Here is a 22,179-nt window from a genome sequence, read left to right on the forward strand (position 1 = left end):
CCTGGGTTCAAGCGATTCTCCCGCCTCAGCCTGTAGCTGGGATTACAGGCGCCTGCCACCACACCCAGCTAATTTTTGTATTTTTAATAGAGACAGGGTTTCACCATGTTGGGCAGGATGGTCTCAAACTCCTGACTTCAGGTGATCTGCCGGCCTTGGCCTCTCAAAGTGCTGGGATTACAGGCGTGAGCCAAGGCGCCTGGCCGTAAGTACACTTTTTTGTTTGTCTGTTTGTTTTGAGATGGAGTCTCACTCTGTCGCCCAGGCTGGAGTGCAGTAGCCCGATCTCGGCTCACTGCAATCTCTGCCTCCCAGGTTCAAGTGATTCTCCTGCCTCAGCCTCTTGAGTAGCTGGGATTACAGGCACATGTCACCACGCCTGGCTAATTTTTGTATTTTTAGTAGAGAAGGGGTTTCATCACGTTGGTCAGGCTGGTTTTTTTTTTTTTTTTGGTTGAGAAGGAGTCTCCTTGTGTCGCCTAGGCTGGAGTGCAGTGGCACAATCTTGGCTCTCTGCAAGCTCCCCCTCCCGGGTTCACGCCATTCTCCTGCCTCAGCCTCCCAAGTAGCTGGGACTACAGGCACCCACCACTACGCCCAGCTGATTTTTTTGTATTTTTAGTAGAGACGGGGTTTCATCGCGTTAGCCAGGATGGTCTCAGTCTCCTGACCTCCTGATCTGCCTGCCTCCGCCTCCCAGCTGGGATTACAGGTGTGAGCCACAGCGCCCAGCCTTTCTTTTTTGATACAAAGTCTCGCTCTGTCACCCAAGCTGGAGTACAGAGGCACTATCTTGGCTCACTGCAACTTCTGCCTCCCGGGTTCAAACAATTCTCCTGCCTCAGCCTCCCGAGTAGCTGGAACTACAGGTGACCACTACCTCGCCTGGCTAATTTTTGTATTTTTAGTAGAGACAGAGGTTCACCATACTGGCCAGACTGGTCTCGAACACCTGACCTTATGATCTGCCCGCCTCGGCCTCCCAAAGTGCTGGGATTACAGGGGTGAGCTACCACGCCCGGCCTCGTCAGTAAACATTTAAAAAAAAAAAAAAACAACTCAGCTACCATTCCTTAAAGTCTTTGTACAAATATGTGCTAGAAACTAAAAGGACTTTTAATAATTTCAAGATTACATAGAAAAATACATTTTTTGTTGTTGAAATTACAAATAGTTTTGCTTTTGAACTTATAAACATTTTCGGGATTCAGTCCAAAGTTTCTAGAAAACAGTTTCTATAAATATACTTAAACTTTTAGTAGAGATGGGGTCTTCTCATTTTGTTGCCCAGGCTGCTCTCGAACTCCTGGGCTCAAGCAATCCTCTGGCCTCAGCCTCCCAAAGTGCTGGGATTACAGGTGCAGTTTCAATATTAATGTGGATTTTTTTCCTCCATTAGAAAAGGAAAGAATTCTACCTGAAAACCATACTTAACAGAGTCCATTTTCCCCAGTAAGTTCTCCCTCAAAACCAGTCATAAGCTTTCACATATAAGCTCTTCCCACAACTATTTTGAAGAAAATTTGCTACTTCACATGTTCTCCTTACTCATTTAAAATGAGATTTTGTAGTTATTTGGTGACAAACTATTGTTTAGATGACTTTGTCCAAATATGTACTGATATCAGACAAAAAGTAAATATCTGCAAATATCTGAGGCTATCTCAATTTAAACAATAAGAATTTTATTTACATGACTATTGCAGGTAACTGTTGATTCAAATAAGACGTTCTATGTTGATTAATGCCATTACTCTACAAATAGTCCTTTTACAAAGCTACGTTCAAATTTCCCATGCCATGCATTTCACAACGAGGACCTGGATTCAGGTAGTAGGTTAGAAAGCCTATAATCAATCATGACAAGCTGACTTTGACTAACAGTCATTCCATTTAAAAGATGAAAGCCACAAACATGTGCTTTCTTGCCCCTTTCTGGACAGCAACCAGTCATAGAATATTTTAGGATATACTGCATAGAATGGCTCCCTCAAACAAATCAGTCCTCCGGAAGCACAGGATAAAAAGGATGTTTGGGAAATATTTTCTGTAAGGTCACTACATTAAAAATTATCCTATATCTATCTTTATTTTTTTCAGTCTTCCCAACAAAGAATCTGCTATGTAATTTCTATTAACAGTTCTAAAAGATGGGGAAAGTATTTTATCCTCAGGCAGACACTTTCAGTTTCTTTTTCTTGGCTTTCAGTACTGGAGGCAGAGAAATCTTAAAGGCTGTCCTGAAATTACAGAGAGGAAAACATTTTTTAATATTCTAGAGCTGTGAAGTATTAGCCACCCACACAATCTCAAAGATACTTACTCGCATGTAGTGCAAATGGGGCTGAAATTGCAGAATACTGTAAATTTAAAAAAAAAAAGAAACAATGGAGTGGCTGAAAAACAACACAGTTGAGAAACTGTTTTCCTGCCCCCCAACATAGAAAAAAAAGAAAAACTAGGTACATGAACTTACTTGACAAACACACAGAACAGACATAACCAATTTCAATGAGATTTCGATGACAGAAGCAAGCAGCCCTGTAGTCAACATGAACTGGGGGTGGGAGGATTAACTGAGATCTCTGATCTTGATCGGGAAGAAAGACCCACTGTAAAACAAACAAACAAACAAAATAAACTTTTATTTAAAACATGGGAAAAAAATAACGTGAAGCCCCACCCTTCCAGGCCTTGGAACTCCAACACCTGCATTTATTGCTTTCTCCCAAGTACTAGCACCAGCCATCCTGCTTCCATTCCTTTCCCAGGACACAGAGGTGATCCTTCCCTACAGGCATCAGGGTCACCACTGCTGTCTCCTTACCAGCAAATACTGCAGAAGGGAGGGCATCTGAGGCACCTTCAGGTACAGTCCTCCCGTGATGTCACAAGCCTGCAAGACACAGAGGGCTTGCTGCTAAACTCACACTTACCTAGGGTTTCCAGAGGAATGGGATTCTCACCAACAATGCCTCAGGTCTACAAAATCAGAGGAGGATATGACACCGCAAATTATCATTATTATTATTATTATTATTTATTTTTATTATTTTGACAGAGTCTTGCTCTGTTGCCCAGGCACAATCTTGGCTAACTCCAACCTCTGCTTCCGCATTCAAGCGATTCTCCTGCCTTAGCCTCCCGAGTAGCTGGAATTACAGGCATGCGCCACCACGTCCAGCTAATTTTTGTATTTTTAGTAGAGACGGGGTTTCGCCAGTCACATGGTAATTCTATGTTTAACTTTTCCAGGAAGTTCTGAACTGTTTCCTGAAGTGGCTATACCATTTTACATTTCTAGCAGCAATGTAGGAGGGATCCAACTTCTCTATATCCTCACCAACATTTATTATTAGCTGACTTTTGGATTACAGCTGTCCTAGTGGAGTGAAGTATTAGCTCATTGTGGTTTTGATTTGCACTTCCCTGGTCGGTAACGATATTAAGCATCTTTTCATGTGCTTCTTGGCCATTTGCAGATCTTTGGAAAAATATCTGTTCAAATCCTTGACCCACTTTGAAGTGAGTTATTTGTCTTATTTTTGAATTTTAAGAGTTCTTTATATAATCAGAATACTAGTCCCTTTATCAGATACATCATTTGCAAATATCTCTCCCAGTTGTCTTTTTACCTTGGAAACACAAAATTTTAATTTTATGAGATTTGTTTTCATTGTATTTTGTTAATTTTATTATGTAAAAAGAAACTGTGAGATGGCTTTATTCTGTTCTCTTTAAGAAATAACACTTTTTTGTCTAGGTGCAGTGGCTCATGCCTGTAATCCCATCACTTTGGGAGGCCAAGGCTTCAGGACTGTTTGAGCCCAGGAATTCAAGACCAGCCTGAGCAACATAGTGAAACCCTGTCTCTACAACAAATTTAAAAAATTAGGCTGGGCGAGGTGGCTCATCCCTGTAATCTCAGCACTTTGGGAGGTCAAAGCAGGCAGATCACTTGAGGTTAGCAGTTCGACACCAGCCTAGCCAACAGGGTAAAACCCTGTCTCTACTAAAAATACAAAAATTAGCTGGGCGTAGTGGCGGGTACCTGTAATCCCAGCTGCTTGGGAGGCTAAGGCAGGAGAATCGCTGGAACCCAGGAGTTGGGGTTTCAGTGAGCCAAAACCACACCATTGCACTCCAGCCTGGGCAACAAGAGCGAAACTCCGTCTCAAAAAATTACAAAATTAGCCAGGCATTGTAGTGCATGCCAGTGATCCCAGATACTCAGGAGACTGAGTTGGAGGATCACTTGAGCTGGGGAGGATGAGGCTGCAGTGAGCCATGATCACGCCACTGCATTCCAGCCGGGGCAAGGGCAAGACCCTGTCTCAAAATAAAATAAAATAAAAATAACACTCTTTTGAATTTGGTCCTCTTTTTCTAAGCTTTTGCTATCTTCAGAGTGTTCCAAAGACACAAAACACTCGCGCTCTCCTGGTTGCTGACACTAAGGTTCCCTGTCCATGTTCATGGTTTTTCCCAACAATCACTCATCTATTCATTTGATAAACACAGCTTTCTCGCTTTGACACGGCAGTGCTTCCGTTTACACTGAAAACCCTAGCTCTGATCCTAGGACCCTGAGGCTCCTCTGATAGTCCCGTCCTGGTTCAGTTGGCCTGTTCGATTCATTTACACATTTAACAACTGTTTTAGAGCACTGTGCAGGGTTACAGCAATAAACATCACGGAGTCCATCCTCGTGAAGTTAACATTCTAGTGGAGAAGGCAGAGAGTAAATCAGACAAGTAAATGCAAAAATGATGTTATAGGTTATGATCATTTCTATGAAGAAAAATAAAGTAGGCTAAGGGGAGAGGGAGTAACACTAACAATGGTGGTCAGGGAAGGCTTCTCTGAGGAGGTGACACAGAAGTAGAGACCTGAAGGCAGGCAGGGAGTAGGCCATGCAAATACCTGCGGGAAGAGCTTGCAAGCAGAGAGAACAGCAAGTGCGTCGCCCCTCTGGCCGAAGCAGGCCTGTTTCAGACAATAGCAACGGGGCAGGGCAGTGGGGCCAGACTGAACAGGGAGAGTGTGGAAGATACCGGGCAAAAGCTTCCCAGAAGCCTCAGCAAGCAGCATCTGGAAGGCCCTGGCAGGCCCTGACTCTGGGTTTTAGTCGACATGTGATAATAGGCCATGGGGGGGTTTTAAGCAAGTGAGTAACAGGTTCTAATTTATATTAGGTTGGTGCAAAAGTAATTGCGGTGTTTACTGTTAAAAAAAAAAAAGGCAAAAACCGCAATTACTTTTGCACCAACCTTGTATTTTAAAACTTCATTCTAACAGCTGTTCTGAGAACCAACTTTCAACATTTATTTATTTTTTTAAAAAAAGGGAGACAGGGTTTCCCTGGAGTGCAGTAACATGATCATAGCTGACTGCAGCTTCGAACTCCTGAGCTCAGCCAGGATATATATACATGCATATATACATATATATATATATATTTTTTTTTAGATAGAGTCTTGCTCTGTCGCCCAAGCTGGAGTGCAGTGGTGCAATCTCAGCTCATGTAAGCTCTGCCTCCTGGGTTCACGTCATTCTCCTGCCTCAGCCTCCCGAGTAGCTGGGACTACAGGCGCCTGCCATCATGCCCGGTTAATTTTTTGTATTTTTAGTAGAGGTGAGGTTTCACCGTGTTAGCCAGGATGGTCTCGATCTCCTGACTTTGTGATCCACCCGCCTCAGCCTCCCAAAGTGCTGAGATTACAGGTGTGAGCCACCATGCCGGACCTCAGCCAGGATATATTTTAAAGGTGGAATCAACAGGATTTGCTCATGTTTATGAAAGGAGGGAAGAGAAGAGACAAGGAAGAGTGAGGTTTTTGCCTGAGCTGCTGAGTCAACTGCACTGCCACTTAGGGAGATGGGGCAGGAAGAGGCTGAGAGGACCAACCAAGAGCTCTCTGGTTTGGACACATGATGCTGAAGATGTCTGCCAGACATCCAAGAGGAGGTACTACATACACGGCTGATTCTGCAAGTCTGGAACTCAGGACAGTCTGGGACTGGACTAGAGAAATGAATGTGAGGGCCAAGGAGGTAGAGCTGGTATGTGAATTCATGGCAGACACAAGATCATCTTGGAGTTAACAGACAATGTGTAGACTGAAATGTGTTGCTAGGAAATGAATTCAAACTTTTTGAATTTTTACTACTGAAATACAATACTTACAAGAGTCTGTATACATAATGTGTAAGTATGGTTTAAATAATTGAATGAACATCATATACCTATGATCAAGTTGAAGAAACAGTAGAGTTTCAGAACCTTTGAAGCCTGTGAATTTTCCCATTGGACCTCGCTCTCCCCATCCTTCAACCCCAGCAGTAACCTAAATTCAGGGTTTGTCACAGTTTTGTGCTTGTAACTGATCCTTTAGGAAACAACATTTGTGGCCAAAAAACATCTAACAAAAACTCAGTAATTTCTTCAGACTTACTTTAGGGTTTTGTTTCCTTTGGGTTAAAGTAAAATTCAGTTTTTGTCTTTTCATTAAAAGCAACGTCTGACAGTGCTGCCCAGCGGAAATAGAATGCAGGCAATATGTAATTTCACATGTTCCAGCAGCTCCACACGCAAGGGGGAAATAAATGATAAAATCACGTTCAATAACATACTGTACTTAACCCAATATACCCAAAGCACTTTCATTTTAAATTGTAATCACTATAAAAATCACTAATTGTCATAATCACCCACACAAAGCATGGTTTTAAAACATACCTGTTGGAGGAGCCCTGAGTCGGAATCTAAAACGCAGGCATCAATCAAAATATTCTGAAAGAAACGTTTTGAAAGTATTACAGAAATAACAGTAATGATTACCCTATACTGAGAACCTACTACATGCCATACTCTATGCTTAAAATAGCTCACTCAATACGCAACGTGACTCTCAACGGCAGATATTTGCATTTGGCAGCTGAAGCACCCAGGACATGGCTGGGCTGTGGTCACAGAGCCAGCGGGTGGGAAAGCTCTCACCCTACTTGGCCTGTCTCCGAAGTTCAGGCTCTTTTCACTACATCATGCTGCCACTCCACAACAGAGAACATTATGCATGGCTACAGCAGCATTTTATGTTAAAACTGAAGTTTTGTTTTGTTTTTTTGAGGCGGAGTCTAGCTCTGTTGCCCAGGCTGGAGGGCTGTGGTGCGATCTCCACTTGCTGCAAGCTCCGCCTCCCGGGTTCACATCATTCTCCTGCCTCAGCCTCCCGAGTAGCTGGGACTACAGGCGCCCGCCACCTCACCCGGCTACTTTTGTATTTTAGTAGAGACGGGGTTTTACCATGTTAGCCAGGATGGTCTCAATCTCCTGAGCTTGTGATCCGCCCGCCTCGGCCTCCCAAAGTGCTGGGATTACAGGCATGAGCCACCTCGCCCGGCTAACACTGAAGTTTTAAGAAGGGTTTCTTTTTTTATAAATACATCAAAGAAGAAAATGTATTATACTACATCTGTACATTTCAACTCTTTGCAAAGTAAAAATATTGAATCTTTATAGATTTCACCACAGCAAAAAGATAAAGAAATTGAGGCAAGGTTTATACAGCAAACTGTCAAACCAGGGATTCTTGGCATAGGGTCCATGGATGGGCTAAAGATTACCTGAATACCATGAAACTCTATGCAAAACTGTGGTTGAGTGCACACTGTTCTGGGAATGCATCAGATTCTCAAGTGGTCCAAGACCCAAAATAGAAAAAAGACTAGAACATTCTTTGCCCATTCATAAGGTTATGTAGTCAGAATACCTCAGAGTACAGCATTCAAAAAATGAAACTGACTCCTTCATTATGAAACAAATACTTTAAATGGCAGGCTCTCAGTTCACCTGTTTCTGTGCTGCGAAGATGACATTCATGAAGTTCATATACTGCAACGCACTGTCTTCTGCAGCCTTAATCACCTAAAAATCACAGTCATGTTAATTCTGCCCAGGCACATCCCAGTTCTCTCACACCAATGTCACATAATATATTGCGAACCACAGCCAACATTACTCCAGTTTGTCTTCCCATTTATCATTGCTAAATGATACCGAAAGTATAAAGATGACACTAACATTTCCCCCAAAATCCTACCACCCAAGGACAGTCCACGTAAGGGTTTGATGAACTCCTTCTGGGGAGCACCTGCGTGGGCAGGTATATACATGCACACCCAAAACACAAACACAAACATACATAAAATACATATACACACACACACACCCAAAATACACACACCCCCAAAATACACACACACACCCACCCAAAATATACACATGCACACCCAAAATACACACACTCCCAAATTACACACACCTACCCACCCAAAATATACACATGCACATCCAAAATACACACATGAACCCCAAAATACACACACCCCAAAAATACACACCCCCCCAAAAATACCCCAAAATACACACACACCCAAAATACACACACCGCAAATACATACACATACACCCAAAATTCACAGGTATGCACATCCAAAATATATACACACCCAAAATACACAGGTACGCACACCCGAAATACATACACACTCAAAATATACACACCCCAAAAGTACACCCTCAAAATACACACACCCAAAACACACACACACAACCAATAAACACACCCCCAAAAAATACACATCCAAAGCATACCCCCGAAATACACACCCTTTAAAATACACATACCCCAAATACACACATAAAATATACACAAACCCCAAAAACACCCAAAACACACAAACATACCCCAAATACATACACACACCCAAAACACACACACATCCAAAATATACACACATACACATACCCAGAATACACACACATCCAAAATACACACACTCACACGTGTCAGGATGATTACTTAGCATTCTGCAACCTGCTTTTTCAGTCCACAATAAATGAATAAACACACCCCAAAAAATACACATCCAAAGCATACCCCGAAATACACACCCTTTAAAATACACATACCCCAAATACACACATAAAATATACACAAACCCCAAAACACCCAAAACACACAAACATACCCCAAATACATACACACACCCAAAACACACACACATCCAAAATATACACACATACACATACCCAGAATACACACACATCCAAAATACACACACTCACACGTGTCAGGATGATTACTTAGCATTCTGCAACCTGCTTTTTCAGTCCACAATAAATGTGGGAAAAAATATTCTAATGTCAATGAATTAGAATATATACTTCTAGAATATATGCTTCTTGCAGACTTCATAAATTTCCACTATTTAAGCAGTTTCCAATTCTCGGTTTTAAACAATGTTCTGATGACACCCTCATATACTCTCTACACAGCTCTCTAATTACCTCCGGAAAATAAGCAGTGATTACTAAAGTGTATGCACATTTAATTTTGATACAGATTACCAAAATGCACCCCAGAAAAATTTTTACCAATTTATCCTCCTATCAGCAATGCATGAGAATAAGCAATCCCCAACATCACCATCAACCCAGGGAACTGCCAGCTTTTTCATTTGCACTAAACAACTGTGATCCACCTGCCTCGGCCTTCCCAAGTGTTGGGATTACAGGCATGAGCCATCACGCCCGGCCAATTACTTGACATTTCTTTGCTTACTAGTAAGACTGAACATATTTTCAAATGCTAAAACTGACCTTTTGCTTTTGCAGACTGCTCGTTTTCTACCTGTTTTTCTAAAGCTTGACTTTTAACAATGAATTTATGGCCGGGTGCGGTGGCGTGAGCTACTGCACCCAGCCTTCTTCTAGTACTGTTATGACTTGAACCTTTACACTGAAATGTTTGATCTTTACTAGAATATATTTAAGTGTAAGTGGTGAGACAAGGAACAAGCTCTGTTTTCCCCCAAATGGCCAATCAGCTGGGCCAGCACCTTTTACTGAGCAACTCATTTTCTCCCCACTAATTTGAAGTGCTTCCTCTGTGACAAGTCCAGCTCTCCCATGTACATGGTTTGATTACTGGACTCTAGTCTTTCCTATTTTGTTTGTGTGCTCTGTGCTACTACCACACAGTGACTTGCTCTACATTGTGTTATAAGGACTAATGCAGCAAGTTCCTACTTACTAATCCTTTTCAGAAAGTTCCTGACTATTCTTTTAAATTTATTCTTCCAGATAAACTGTTGAATTTCCTTTTTTTTTTTTTTTTTTTTCTGAGATGGAGTCTTGCTCTGTAGCCCAGGCAGGACTGCAGGGGCGCAATCTCGGCTCACTGCAACCTCCACCTCCCAGGTTCAAGCGATTTTCATGCCTCAGCCTCTTTAGTAGCTGGGACTACAAGTGCCCACCACCACACCCAGCTAATTTTTTGTATTTTTAGTAGAGATGGCGTTTCACCATATTGGCCAGGATGGTCTCAAACTCCTGACCTCTTGATCTGTCCGCCTTGGCCTCCCAAAGTGCTGGGATTATAGGCGTGAGCCACTACACTCACCTTGAATTTCTTTTTTAAATCTCCCCACCCTGCCAGGAAAAAAAAAACCTCCCTGATATTCTGACTGAGATTGTAAACTGAATTTACAGAATGATTTTGGGAAAACTGACAACCAAGAACAAAATATGGCTCTCCATTTATTCTTCTCTCTCTCTCAGAATTTTAGTTTTCCTTATCATCAGTTTTACACATTGCTTGTTAAACGAATCCTGGATAGTTAATATTTTTTGCTCCTACTATAAATGGGTTTTATTTCTCATCATGTTTTCTTTTTTTTTTTTTTTTTTGAGACGGAGTCTCACTCTGTTACCCAGGCTAGAGTGCAGTGGCGCAATCTCGGCTCACTGCAACCTTCGGCTCACTGCAACCTCCGTCTCCCAGGTTCAAGCGATTCTCCTGCCTCGGGCTCCTGAGCAGCTGGGACTATAGGCATGCACCACCACACTCAGCTAATTTTTGTATTTTGAGTAGAGACGGGGTTTCACCATGTTGGCCAGGCTGGTCTCAAGCTCCTGACCTCAAGTGATCTGCCCACCACGGCCTCCCAAAGTGCTGGGATTACAGGTGTGAGCCACCACACCCGGCCTCCCATTATGTTTTCTAATTATCTACAGTTGTCATATAAAAAAGTAATGATTTTTAAATCTTACCAATATCCTTGACTTCATTTCCTGATTATCTATAAAGAGAAAAAAGCAGAAAAAAATTTAACTAGATCTTATTAATCATATATGGTTTCCTAACCAATTTTTAAACAGTCCAGCAAAGAAATACTAGTAAAATAAGTAGGATTATAGTTCTCATAGGAAAATGCAGGCTCTTACCTTTAATTTCCTTGTTTATTCTGTGAATGTCTTAATTTCTTAACATTAAGGAATACAAAATATTATTTTACTTCATAAATATTTATAGTAAAAGAAATATAACCTCCAATTTTAAATAAACCCAGCATCTACCCAGCTAAGAAGGGAAATGCTCCACTTACCAAGATAAATACACGAGAGTGATTGGGGGTTTTCAGTTACTAACTCTGCAGTCAACTGGGCTTTGTAATCTAACCAAAATATAATCTCTGTCCCAGAAAATTAAAATTCGCAACACTTGACTGTCCTATTGTTATCTACCGTGTCCTAAATTTGAATCCTGGGACAAGAAGTATTGATTTACAAAGATGTTCAGGCAACTCACATCAAACTCTAGGACAAAATAATCACTCAATACTGCCCCTCCCCCAAAAATTAATGCCATAAGACTGAGAAAACATCACACAGATAAAATGGAAAGGTATTGCCCTACGCTACATGCAAAACCACCTGTTCACCTATGGAGAAGTGGCCACTCATTTATTAAGCTTCAGGGCTCCTAAACGGCTTTTAAAAATCAAACACTGTTCCCAAGTCAAGAAGAAAATGAAAATGTTTAAAAAGTCTGAATTTATCAAAATAAGAAACAAGAAAGCACCCTGAAGCAGTGTTTCCTGCAGGCAGAAAGACATAATGGAGAAGCTAGAGTTTTCTCACTCTTCCCCATTTCCAGTTTTTACAGCTTGTCTTAAAAAACATTTCAAAGCCAGCCACGCACAGTGGCCTGTAATCCCAGCACTTTGGGAGGCCGAAGTTGGTGGATCACTTGAGGTCAGGAGTTCAAGACCAGCCTGACTAACTTGGTGAAACTACATCTCTACTAAAAATACAAAAAAATTTAGCCGGGTGTGATGGCGGGCACCTGTCCCAACTACTTGGGAGGCTGAAGCAAGATAATTGCTTGAATCCAGGAGGCGAAGGTTGCAGTGAGCCGAGATTGTGCCACTGCACTCCAACTTGGGTTGACAGAGTGAGACTCTGTCTCAAAAAAAGAAAAATTCGGCTACGTCGTGCCCTGCGCGTGAGCAGCTGCAGCGGCAGAGGCAGCATCCAGCGGCGGCGCCAGCAGTTCCAGCCCGTTGCTTTACTTTTTGCTTCACCGACATAGTCATTATGCCGAAGAGAAAAAGTTCAGAGAATACAGAGGGCAAAGATGGATCCAAGTAACTAAACAGGAGCCCACAGACGGGTCTGCCCAGATGTCAGCGAAACTGCTCCACCAAACCTGGAACCCAAAACAGAAAAACATACTGCTAAGAAAGAACTGGAGCAAGATTAGCAAGGCTGCTAAAGGGAAGAAGGAGGAAAAGCAGGAAGTGGAAAGGAAGGCACAGAAAACTGAATCTGAGATAACGAGGAGAATGAATTGTCATGAAAAATTGGGGTTGATTTACTGTATCTCTTGAGACAACTCTTAAAAGCTATTTTACCAAGTAATTTTGTAAATGCTAATTTTTTAGGACTTACTAGTTGGCATACAAAAATATATAAGGATGGACATTTTACTCTCATAGTCATGCTTTTTGGAAATTTACATCATCCTCGAAGTTAAAATAAATATTAGTTAAATATTGGAAAAGCTGTGGTGTAGATTTGATTCAGCATTCACATTGCACTTGCTTTAAATTTAGCTCCTGTGCATACTGTGGTGTTTTTACTGTGCATATTTGAATTATTTCATGCAGTTTTTTGGAAGCAATATCAGTGGTGCTTTTGTACCTAGGTTTTATGTGATTTTAATGAAACATGGATAGTTTGTGGCCACCTGCTGACTATTTCTTTAAATAAAATCTTACTTGTCTGCAAAAAAAAAAAAAAAAAAAGAAAGAAAAATTCAAAACCAATATAAACTATTGTTTTTAAATTACCCTTCAGTTGAGAGTACTCACACCTCCCATTAATGAGCACCCAAGGTTCTAAGAAATGTCACAAGTCAAGATATGTTTATTACAGAAGACACCTTTAAATGATTCAGACACCAAGGATACAGCAAAGTGCTTTGGCCAGGGATCCTGCCAGCAAAGTTTCTGTATGTTGACCCTTTATGTCACCTGCAAATAACAGAAAATATTTAAAAGGGAATTTTTAAGTACTTTCTTGAACTAAAATAATTGGGTGCTTTCCTGAACTAAGTATGCTTTCAAACCAAAACACTCTTCATGAATGAAATCAAACAAGACATTTTCAAACTAGGTTTAAAAACATAGCAATGTGTTCTTGGTAATGGTTAACTAAGCAACTTTTTAACCTTTTCTCAATGTAAAACATCCTGGTGTTTGTTCAGGGACTAGCGGGAGGGTGAGGGGGAACAGGGAGTTACTGTTTAACGGGTACAGAATTTCAGTTTGTAAAGACGAAAAAGTTCTGGCGATGGACGGTGGTGATGATTGCAAAACAAGGCGAATATACTCAACATTACTGAACTGTACACTTAAATATTGTCAAAATGGTAAATTTTATGGTAAGTAAATTTTACATTAGAAATTCTAAAAATCAGTAAAATGGCAAATTTTGTTATTTGTACTTTACCATACACACACACAAAAAGGTCCTGTTTTTACTTGGAAAGGTTCCAGTTTATTCGTGATCTATGTGGTAAAAAATGTCACGCGTAAGTCTAGCAGCCCGGACAGAGTACAAGGCTCTGAGGCCCCCTGCCCTCCCTCTCCCACCATCCCCTCCTTCCCATCACCCTCTGTGCTCAGCCAGTGCAAGGAAGACTGGAGAAACTCTTTCCTCTAGCCATGAGAAGCAGGGAGGAGTTTGCCACTTGTTTGGTGCCCTGGGTGAAAAAAGTCACTCAAGATATCAAAATCCTAAAACTACAGTTCAAGAGGGCAAGGAGCCCAGATTGACACTCTGTGCAAGCTAGCTTAGAGCTGGTCCAGGAGAACTGATGCCCCATGGGTGAGGTCAGACCAGAAAAGGTCTTGAACACTATACTGTGAAGCTGAGCTGAGACTTAATCCTGGAGGCCAGTGACTCTCAAAGTGAGATTCTGGAACCAGCTATAGGGGCACCACCTGGGACTGTAATAGAAATATAAAGTCTCCGGACCTCCCTAGATCCAGTGAATTGGAAACTTAGTGGGGCCTGACACTGTTTCAACAAGACTTCCAGCTGATTTTTTAACAGGTTTATAATTTACAAACCATAAATTCTGGTCTAAAAGTACTTTTAGGGATGCAATTTAATTATTTTTAGTAAATTTACAATTATGCAATCATCATCACAATCCAATTTTAGAACAGTCTCCTATTACGCCAAAAGATCACTTGGGCCCATTTGCAATCACTCCCGAGTCTCTGCCCAGCCCTGGGCAACCACTAACCAACTTTCTGTCTCTATAAAATTGTCTTTTCCCTCAGGTGATTCTGATTCAGGCTAAGGTTTGGAAACCACCACCTGTAGGCAGAAGGGAGCCAGGAAAGGCCTATGGGCCCAGGAATAGCAGCTTTTTTTTTTTTTTTTTTTTTTTTTTTTTTTTTTGAGACGGAGTCTTGCTCTGTCGCCCAGGCTGGAGTGCAGTGGCCGGATCTCAGCTCACTGCAAGCTCTGCTTCTGGGTTCACGCCATTCTCCTGCCTCAGGCTCCCGAATAGCTGGGACTACAGGCGCCCCCCCCCCCCCCCGGCTTTTTTTTTTTTTTTTTTTTTGTATTTTTTAGTAGAGACGGGGTTTCACCGTGTTAGCCAGGATGGTCTCGATCTCCTGACCTCGTGATCCGCCCGTCTCGGCCTCCCAAAGTGCTGGGATTACAGGCTTGAGCCACCACGCCCGGCCTAGCAGCTTTGATTTTTAAGATGATAACTCTGGAGGCTGAGTCCAAAGACTTGACTGGGAAGACAGGAGTCAGAAAACCAGTTAGAAGCTGTAACAATCATCTAGATCAGTGGCTCTAAACGTGGGGTGAATGTGCCCTACAGGGGGCATCTGCAACGTCTGAAGACATATCTGGTTGTCACAATTGGGGGATATTATGGTGTCTAATGGTCCAAGGTCAGAAATGGTGCTAAACATCCTATAACGCATAGAACAGCTGCCACAACAAAGAATTATCCAGCCCAAAATGTCAACAGTGCTGAGGTTGATCAAGATGACAATAAGGGATGGGGCCTGGGTGTGGTGGCTCACACCTGTAATCCCAGCACTTTGGAAGGCCGAATCGGGTGGATCACCTGAGGTCAGGAGTTCGAGATAAGCCTGGCCAGCATGGTGAAACCCCGTCTCTACTAAAAACATTAAAAATTAGCCGGGTGTGGTGGTACGCGCCTGTAACTCCAGCTACTTGGGAGGCTAAGGCAGGAAAACTACTTGAACCCGGAAGGCGGAGGTTGCAGTGAGCTGAGATCACACGCCATTGCACTCCAGCCTGGGCGACGAGGGCGAAACTCCATCTCAAAAAAAAAAAAAGATGACAATAGGGATGGGGGCTGGGTGTGGTGGCTCATGCCTGTAATCCCAGCACTTTGGGAGGCAGAGGCAGGAGGATAGCTTGAGCCCAAGAGTTCCAGACCAGCCTGGGCAACATAGCAAGACCCCATCTCTATAAACATTTTTAAAAATAAAAGATGACAATAAGGAGTGGGATTCTGAAGACACTTCTGAGGCTAAACAACTAGGATTTTGTAGCTGATTAGATGTTGGATGTGAGGAGGAGTTACAAATGAAAGCTTTAAGTTTAGAAAACTAGGTGGATGGGGGCTGACAGAAATAGAATGGAAATGGTGGTGTGATTGAGAGCAAAGATAATGAGACTAGCCTGGGCCATGTCAAGAGACTGTGGGACGCTGAAATGGAGGCATTTGAGCGTGAAAGAAAGTCTGGGTTAGAGACAAAGTTGGAAAGTGTCCACATATAAAAGATAATTAAAGGCAAAAGTGGGTAAGAACATACAGAGGGAGAAAAGATGAAAATCATGTGTCAAATTAAAAACGTATTTTAAGAGACAAGACGAAGGAAAAGCCAGAAATAGAGACTATGAAGTAATGTTTCAAGAAAAGAGGAAAAACAGGTCACAGGGCATTCTTAGAAGCCAAAAGACATGTTTCAAGAAGTAAAGGCTGGTCAGCAGTGTCAAATGCCGTAGAGGCTAAGCGAATAATGAACCGGCTTTGATGAAAATGATTTTTAAAAAGAGAGAACATGCAGGCGTACAATATAAAGAACCCACATCTTTTAACTTAAAGCCTAAAGGACCTCCAAAATCAACCCTATTTGCAAAATAACAATTTTTAAAAGCTGTTACTTTTGGTCATTAGATCTTTAATCTCTTCAACAATAACTTCATTCGCTGAGGTTAAAAGTTCGTATTTTCCATCTTTACTCCCAGAGGGATTAAATTCAGGAGGGTTGCCAGGGTCTCCGAAGAAGTCTCCAAGTCTGCCATTCTTTCCAGGATACAAGAATCGGCTGAAACAGCAGGGGAAAAACCCTGGTTACACCAGGCCTCACTGCCCATGCTCACTCATGATCAGAATGAAATTCAGCAGACAACAAACAAAATCACAATGTGGGATTCACAAAATTCTACAGTAAACTTCATTTTTTTAAAATGTGTAAGATAAAATTTTTTTTTAATGTGTAAGAAAAGGGTATAAAACAAAGTAAAATGTGTAAAATAGGCAAATTGGCCACAGAATGTTTTACTGGTTCCAGTGTTTTCTGAAAAGTGTGGGGAAATACAGAGGGCGTTGGGTTATAATCTTTGAAATGCTGCAGAGAGGTGCCTGTGCCTTCCTTTCTCAAATGACAACCACAACAGGTTCATACCAAATTCCAACTCACTACTAGTTTATTATTTGAGGTACACATCTATCCCAGTAATAAAAATCTGGTCCAAAGGTCCCTGAAAAGATTCTCCCAGTGATTCATGACTCTTTTTTTCTTTGAGACACAGTCCTGCTCTGTCACCCAGACTGGAGTGCAGTGGTGCAGTCTCAGCTCACTGCAACCTCCACCTCCCGGGCTCAAGTGATTCTCGTGCCTCAGCCTCCCGAGTAGCTGGAATTACAGGTGTGTGCCACCAGGCCCCAGCTAATTTTTTGTATTTTTACTAGAGATGGGGTTTCACTATGTTGGCCGCTATGTATGGCTGGTCTCAAACTCCTGACCTCAAGTAATCTGCCCACCTCAGCCTCCGGAAGTGTTGGGATTACAGGCGTGAGCCACCGTGCCCAGCCTCATGACCTTTTTCTTTTTCTTTGAGACGGAGTCTTGCTCTGTCACCCAGGCTGGAGTGCAGTGGCATGATCTCAGCTCACTACAAGCTCCGCCTCCCAGGTTCACGCCATTCTCCTGCCTCAGCCTCCCGAGTAGCTGGGACTACAGGCGCCCGCCACCACGCCTGGCTACTTTTTTTTTGTATTTTTAATAGAGACGGGGTTTCACCATGTTAGCCAGGATGGTCTCAATCTCCTGACCTCGTGGTCCGCCCGCCTTGGCCTCCCGAAGTGCTGCAACTACAGACTTGAGCCACCGCACCCGGCCATGGCCTCGTGACTTAAAAAAAAAAAAACAAAAAAAACTTTGACAGGTATAGTTTTACTGGTATTGTAACCAAACTAGCATCATCTTTTCATCCAATTCTGAGAAAAAATATGTAGTGAGGATGAGAATAAGAGTATGTGTTTGGTGGCCCATGGGCTCTTTCACCCACCAGAGGAAGCAGGCAGCCCTAAGAACCAAGAAAATCTGAGAGCTACCATATGAAATATGTTGGTAAGCAAGAGTCTTCAATTGTAATGTGGTGATTAAGACATAGAAGAGCCAGGCGTGGTGGCTGATCCCTGCAATCCCAGCACTTTGGGAGGCTGGGGTGAAAGGATTGCTTGAGCCTAGGAGAGCAAGACCAGCCTGGGCAACACAGTGAGAGCCCATCTCTATAAAAAATTCAAAAATCATACCGAGTGTGGTTGTGAACACCTGCAGTCCCAGCTACTTGGGAGGCTGAGGCAGGAGGATCACTTATGCCCAGAAGGTCAGAGGCTACAGTGGCCCATGATAGTGCCACCGTACTCCAGCCTGGGTGACAGAACAAGACCCTGTCTCAAAAAACAAAAAAAACCGACATCGAAGAGCTGTGTCTTACATGGGAATTCAACTCTTCTGTCAGTGCATAATGTGAGAAGTAAATATGGCCCAAATTATTCACAAAAACTTTGCTGTATCCACGGTCACATTTACACATCAGCTGCAGGCTATGCACCATCTTGCAGTGAGTCTAACACAGCCAGTTTCACACCAGTGTGAGAAACGACCACTGTTTCTTCTGCCAAGCACCAGATGGAGTAGTTGGCTTGGGTTTAGAAGCCAGTGTTATAAGAAAAATCCTTATTTCTAAGCACCAGGTTCACTCACAGAGCAGGGAAACAGGCCACAAGAACTATGCAGAGCCAAAGGTAAACAGAATCACATCTCCCATCTCACTTGCACTCTGGGGCAGACACAAAATGGGAAGACAGGTGAGGGAAAGTAGCTGCCCGACTGGATAGCTCTCTTCCCCTTTCTGCCTAAATAATATAGTTCAATCTGTGCAAATTACGTGGGCCATTATGTAACTCCACTATCGACTAACAATGTACACGTACTGGCTCTTGGTGCTGTGGCTGTTCACTGGCACAGAAAACATTTTCTTTTGCAACATGGCATAGGAACAAAACATGCCAACTGGCACAAAAAATTTCATGAATGTTAAGCACTGAATAGGAAAAGCAATTGCAACGGTCATACCTTTCTTGAATGTGACTTAGCACTGAATAGGAAAAGCAATTGCAACGGTCATACCTTTCTTGAATGTGACTCGCTATCACAGCAAGTTTGTTGGAACGATTCATGAATAAATGCGAATTTCCCAGCACCATCACAGCATCTATGCATTTGGATAAGGTAAACTGTTGAAAAAAAAGAAAGACATTAGAAAAACAAATTAGCTATCCAAATAACCATGTCAGTTCTTGACATAATTAAGATTTCATTTAGATCGGGTGCAGTGGCTCAAGCCTGTAATCCCAGCACCCTGAGAGGCCAAGGTGGGAGGACTGCTTGAGTTCAGGAGTTTGAGACCAGCCTGGGCAACATAATGAAACCTTAGCTCTATAAAAAAGAAACAAAACTAGCCAGCCATGGTGGTGTGCACCCGTAGTCCTAGCTACTTGGGAGGCTGAGGTGGCAGGATCGCTTGAGCCCTGGAGAGCCAGGCTGCAGTAAGCCAAGATTGTACCACTGTACTGCAGCCTGGACAACAGAGCTAGACCCTGTAACAAACAAACAAAAAAAATACTTCATTTAAATTTTAGATAATTATTCACCACTAAAAATTTGCTCAGGAGTTCCCCTTCTCCAAAGCCATAAACAAAAACACTTGAAAACTATAGTTTTCTAATTTTATTTATATGAGATCATTTCTACATTAGTACAATATTCCACAAATATTTGCAGCGTAAAATTTAAGGAATAACAAACACGTCACATGTTCTGTGATAAAATTTCCAGCAAACTATTACTATATGTGGCGTAGATAATGAATACATACTGAAAACACTGGAGACCTATAAAAATGTTTAATTCATTTGTTCACTAAGTATACTGAGCCACTACTGTATGTCTGGTATATACTTAATGAACAATATAGTGGTTGCTCAGTATACTTAGTGGGCAAATGAATTAAAAACTTTTTTTTTTTGAGATGGAGTCTCATGCTGTCACCGGGCTGGAGTGCAGTGGCCCGATCTCGGCTTACTACAACTTCCACCTCCCAGGTTCAAGCAGTTCTCCTGCCTCGGTCTCCCCAGTAGCTGGGACTAGAGGCCCATGCTACCACGCCTGGCTACTTTTTTTATTTTTAGTAGAGATGGGGTTTCACCACGTTGGCAAAGATGGTCTCGATCTCTTTACCTCATGATCCGCCTGCCTCGGCCTCCCAAAGTGCTGGGATTACAGGCGTGAGCCACCATGCCCAGCCTAAAAACTTTTAAAGTTTGAAAAAACAAATACAGAATATCACCTTCCCACAAGAACTAATATTATTAAGATACATAAGTCAGTATTTTTTTTTTTGGTATTCAGTATGTTCAGAGAAATTTCTCTAGTAACAAACTAAACAAATAATCCTTGAAGTTTCAGTCTTCATAAGTAAATATTTTCATAATCCTAGAATAAGGTCTGTTTCTCTTAAATAAATACTTCAGGTAGAAAACAGAACACTGGTGGCCGGGAGTGGTGGCTCACATCCCAGCACTTTGGGAGGCCGAGGCAGGCAGATCACCTGTGGTCAGGAGTTTAAGACCAGCCTGGCTTACATGGCAAAACCCCATCTCTACTTAAAATACAAAAATTAGCTGGGTGTGTTGGCACATGCCTGTAATCCCAGCTTCTCGGGATGTTGAGGTGGGAGGACTGCTCGAGCCTGGGAGGTGGAGGCTGCAGTAAGCTGAGATCGTGCTACTGCACTCCGGCCTGGGTGACAGAGTAAGACTCCATCTCAAAAAAAAGACCAAAACACTGGTAAATTTCACCCTACTGGGAAAAAAAGCTTACATCTGTTAAAATTTCTATTTTGCAAAAAGTGACAATATAAATAAAAGTGAAAGAAAACAAGTTACAAACTAGAAAAAATAGTTGCAACATATGACAAGTAATGGGTTAATCTTTTAATATAAAGAGTGTCCATAAATCATCAATTTTTAAAAAACCACATGCCATGAATATCCAAAGAAAGAAGTGGGTGATGTCCCAAGAGAGAAATACAAATGGCCACGAAATACACTAAAAGCAAATTGAGATTACATTGTTTTTTGCTCCTCATATTGACAAAAGATGAAATAAGGAGAATGAACATCTTGTGTTGGTACAACAAAAAAGGAACTCTCACACAGCACTGATGAGTGCAAACACAGCCTTTTTGGAGTAACAGGGCAGCATGCAGTGATGTGCTGGCAGATGTTTAACCATTCGCTCTCCAAAAATGAGGTACACATGTACACAAGTACATACAGATATTACTGATACAGTAGTCTATAGCACACAATTTACAAATAACAGTGAAATGCACAATACTCTTTATGGTAAATTGCATACAGTCAATGGATTCTCACAGAATGCCTATGCTGATTTTCGCTGAATTCTTGTATCCATAGCCAGTTGAAAAATGAGTATGGTTTGGCCAGGCACGGTGGCTCACACCTGTAATCCCAGCACTTTGGGAGGTTGAGGCAGGTGGATTGCCTGAGCTCAGCAGTTTGCAACCAGCCTGGGCAACACGGTGAAACCCCAACTCTACGAAAATACACACACAAAAAATTAGGTAAGTGTGGCGGCACGTGCCTGTAGTCCCAGCTACTCGGGAGGCTGAGGCAGGAGAATTGTTTGAACCCAGGAGGTGGAGACTGCAGTGAGCCGAGATCGACCACTGCACTCCAGCCCGTCTCTTTTTGAGACTCCATCTCAAAAAAAGAAAAAAGAGTATGGTTTCAAGTGAAGAATGGTATAGTTCTAACATGAATATTGTGTGATATTTTTATTTTTTGTTAACAAGCGAAAAGATGCTTATACCTGGTATGAGCAACTGTGTAAGTAACAATTGTAACACTGCGTTGTCAGGTTTGTAACACGCAGGGGTGATATGTATGACAGTAAGAACACGGGGAAGGGGTGGAAATGGATCTATACTGGAGCAAACCTCTATATATTACTGGAATTAAATGAGTATTAACCTAAAGTAGACAATGGTAAGACACATACAGTAATCCCTAGAGCAACTGTTGTGGGTCAAATTATGTCCCCGCAAAAGATATGTTCAAGTCCTAACTTCTGGTACATGTGTATGTGATCTTTTTTTTTTTTTTTTTTTTT

General features: G+C 42.1%; 1 protein-coding gene across 2 annotated transcripts in view; it reads right to left on the bottom strand.

Moving 5' to 3' along the window:
• Positions 1 to 1,664: 1,664 nt before the first annotated feature.
• Positions 1,665 to 22,179, bottom strand: part of GTF2H3 (general transcription factor IIH subunit 3) — a 32,332-nt gene continuing 11,817 nt past the window's right edge. For both annotated transcript variants that reach the window (XM_017889797.1, XM_017889807.1), the window contains 11 exons: positions 19,114 to 19,220; positions 16,577 to 16,740; positions 13,318 to 13,380; positions 11,291 to 11,320; positions 11,117 to 11,145; positions 7,853 to 7,927; positions 6,740 to 6,793; positions 2,828 to 2,896; positions 2,477 to 2,612; positions 2,324 to 2,360; positions 1,665 to 2,240 (listed from right to left, as the gene is read on the bottom strand). In XM_017889797.1, the coding sequence (XP_017745286.1) occupies positions 2,171 to 2,240; positions 2,324 to 2,360; positions 2,477 to 2,612; positions 2,828 to 2,896; positions 6,740 to 6,793; positions 7,853 to 7,927; positions 11,117 to 11,145; positions 11,291 to 11,320; positions 13,318 to 13,380; positions 16,577 to 16,740; positions 19,114 to 19,220 (834 nt within the window). In that variant the 3' untranslated portion in view covers positions 1,665 to 2,170. The remainder of the gene's footprint in view (positions 2,241 to 2,323; positions 2,361 to 2,476; positions 2,613 to 2,827; positions 2,897 to 6,739; positions 6,794 to 7,852; positions 7,928 to 11,116; positions 11,146 to 11,290; positions 11,321 to 13,317; positions 13,381 to 16,576; positions 16,741 to 19,113; positions 19,221 to 22,179) is intronic.

Source organism: Rhinopithecus bieti, unplaced genomic scaffold, assembly GCF_001698545.2.
Source record: "Rhinopithecus bieti isolate Rb0 unplaced genomic scaffold, ASM169854v2 scaffold_574, whole genome shotgun sequence".
NCBI lineage: Eukaryota > Metazoa > Chordata > Mammalia > Primates > Cercopithecidae > Rhinopithecus > Rhinopithecus bieti.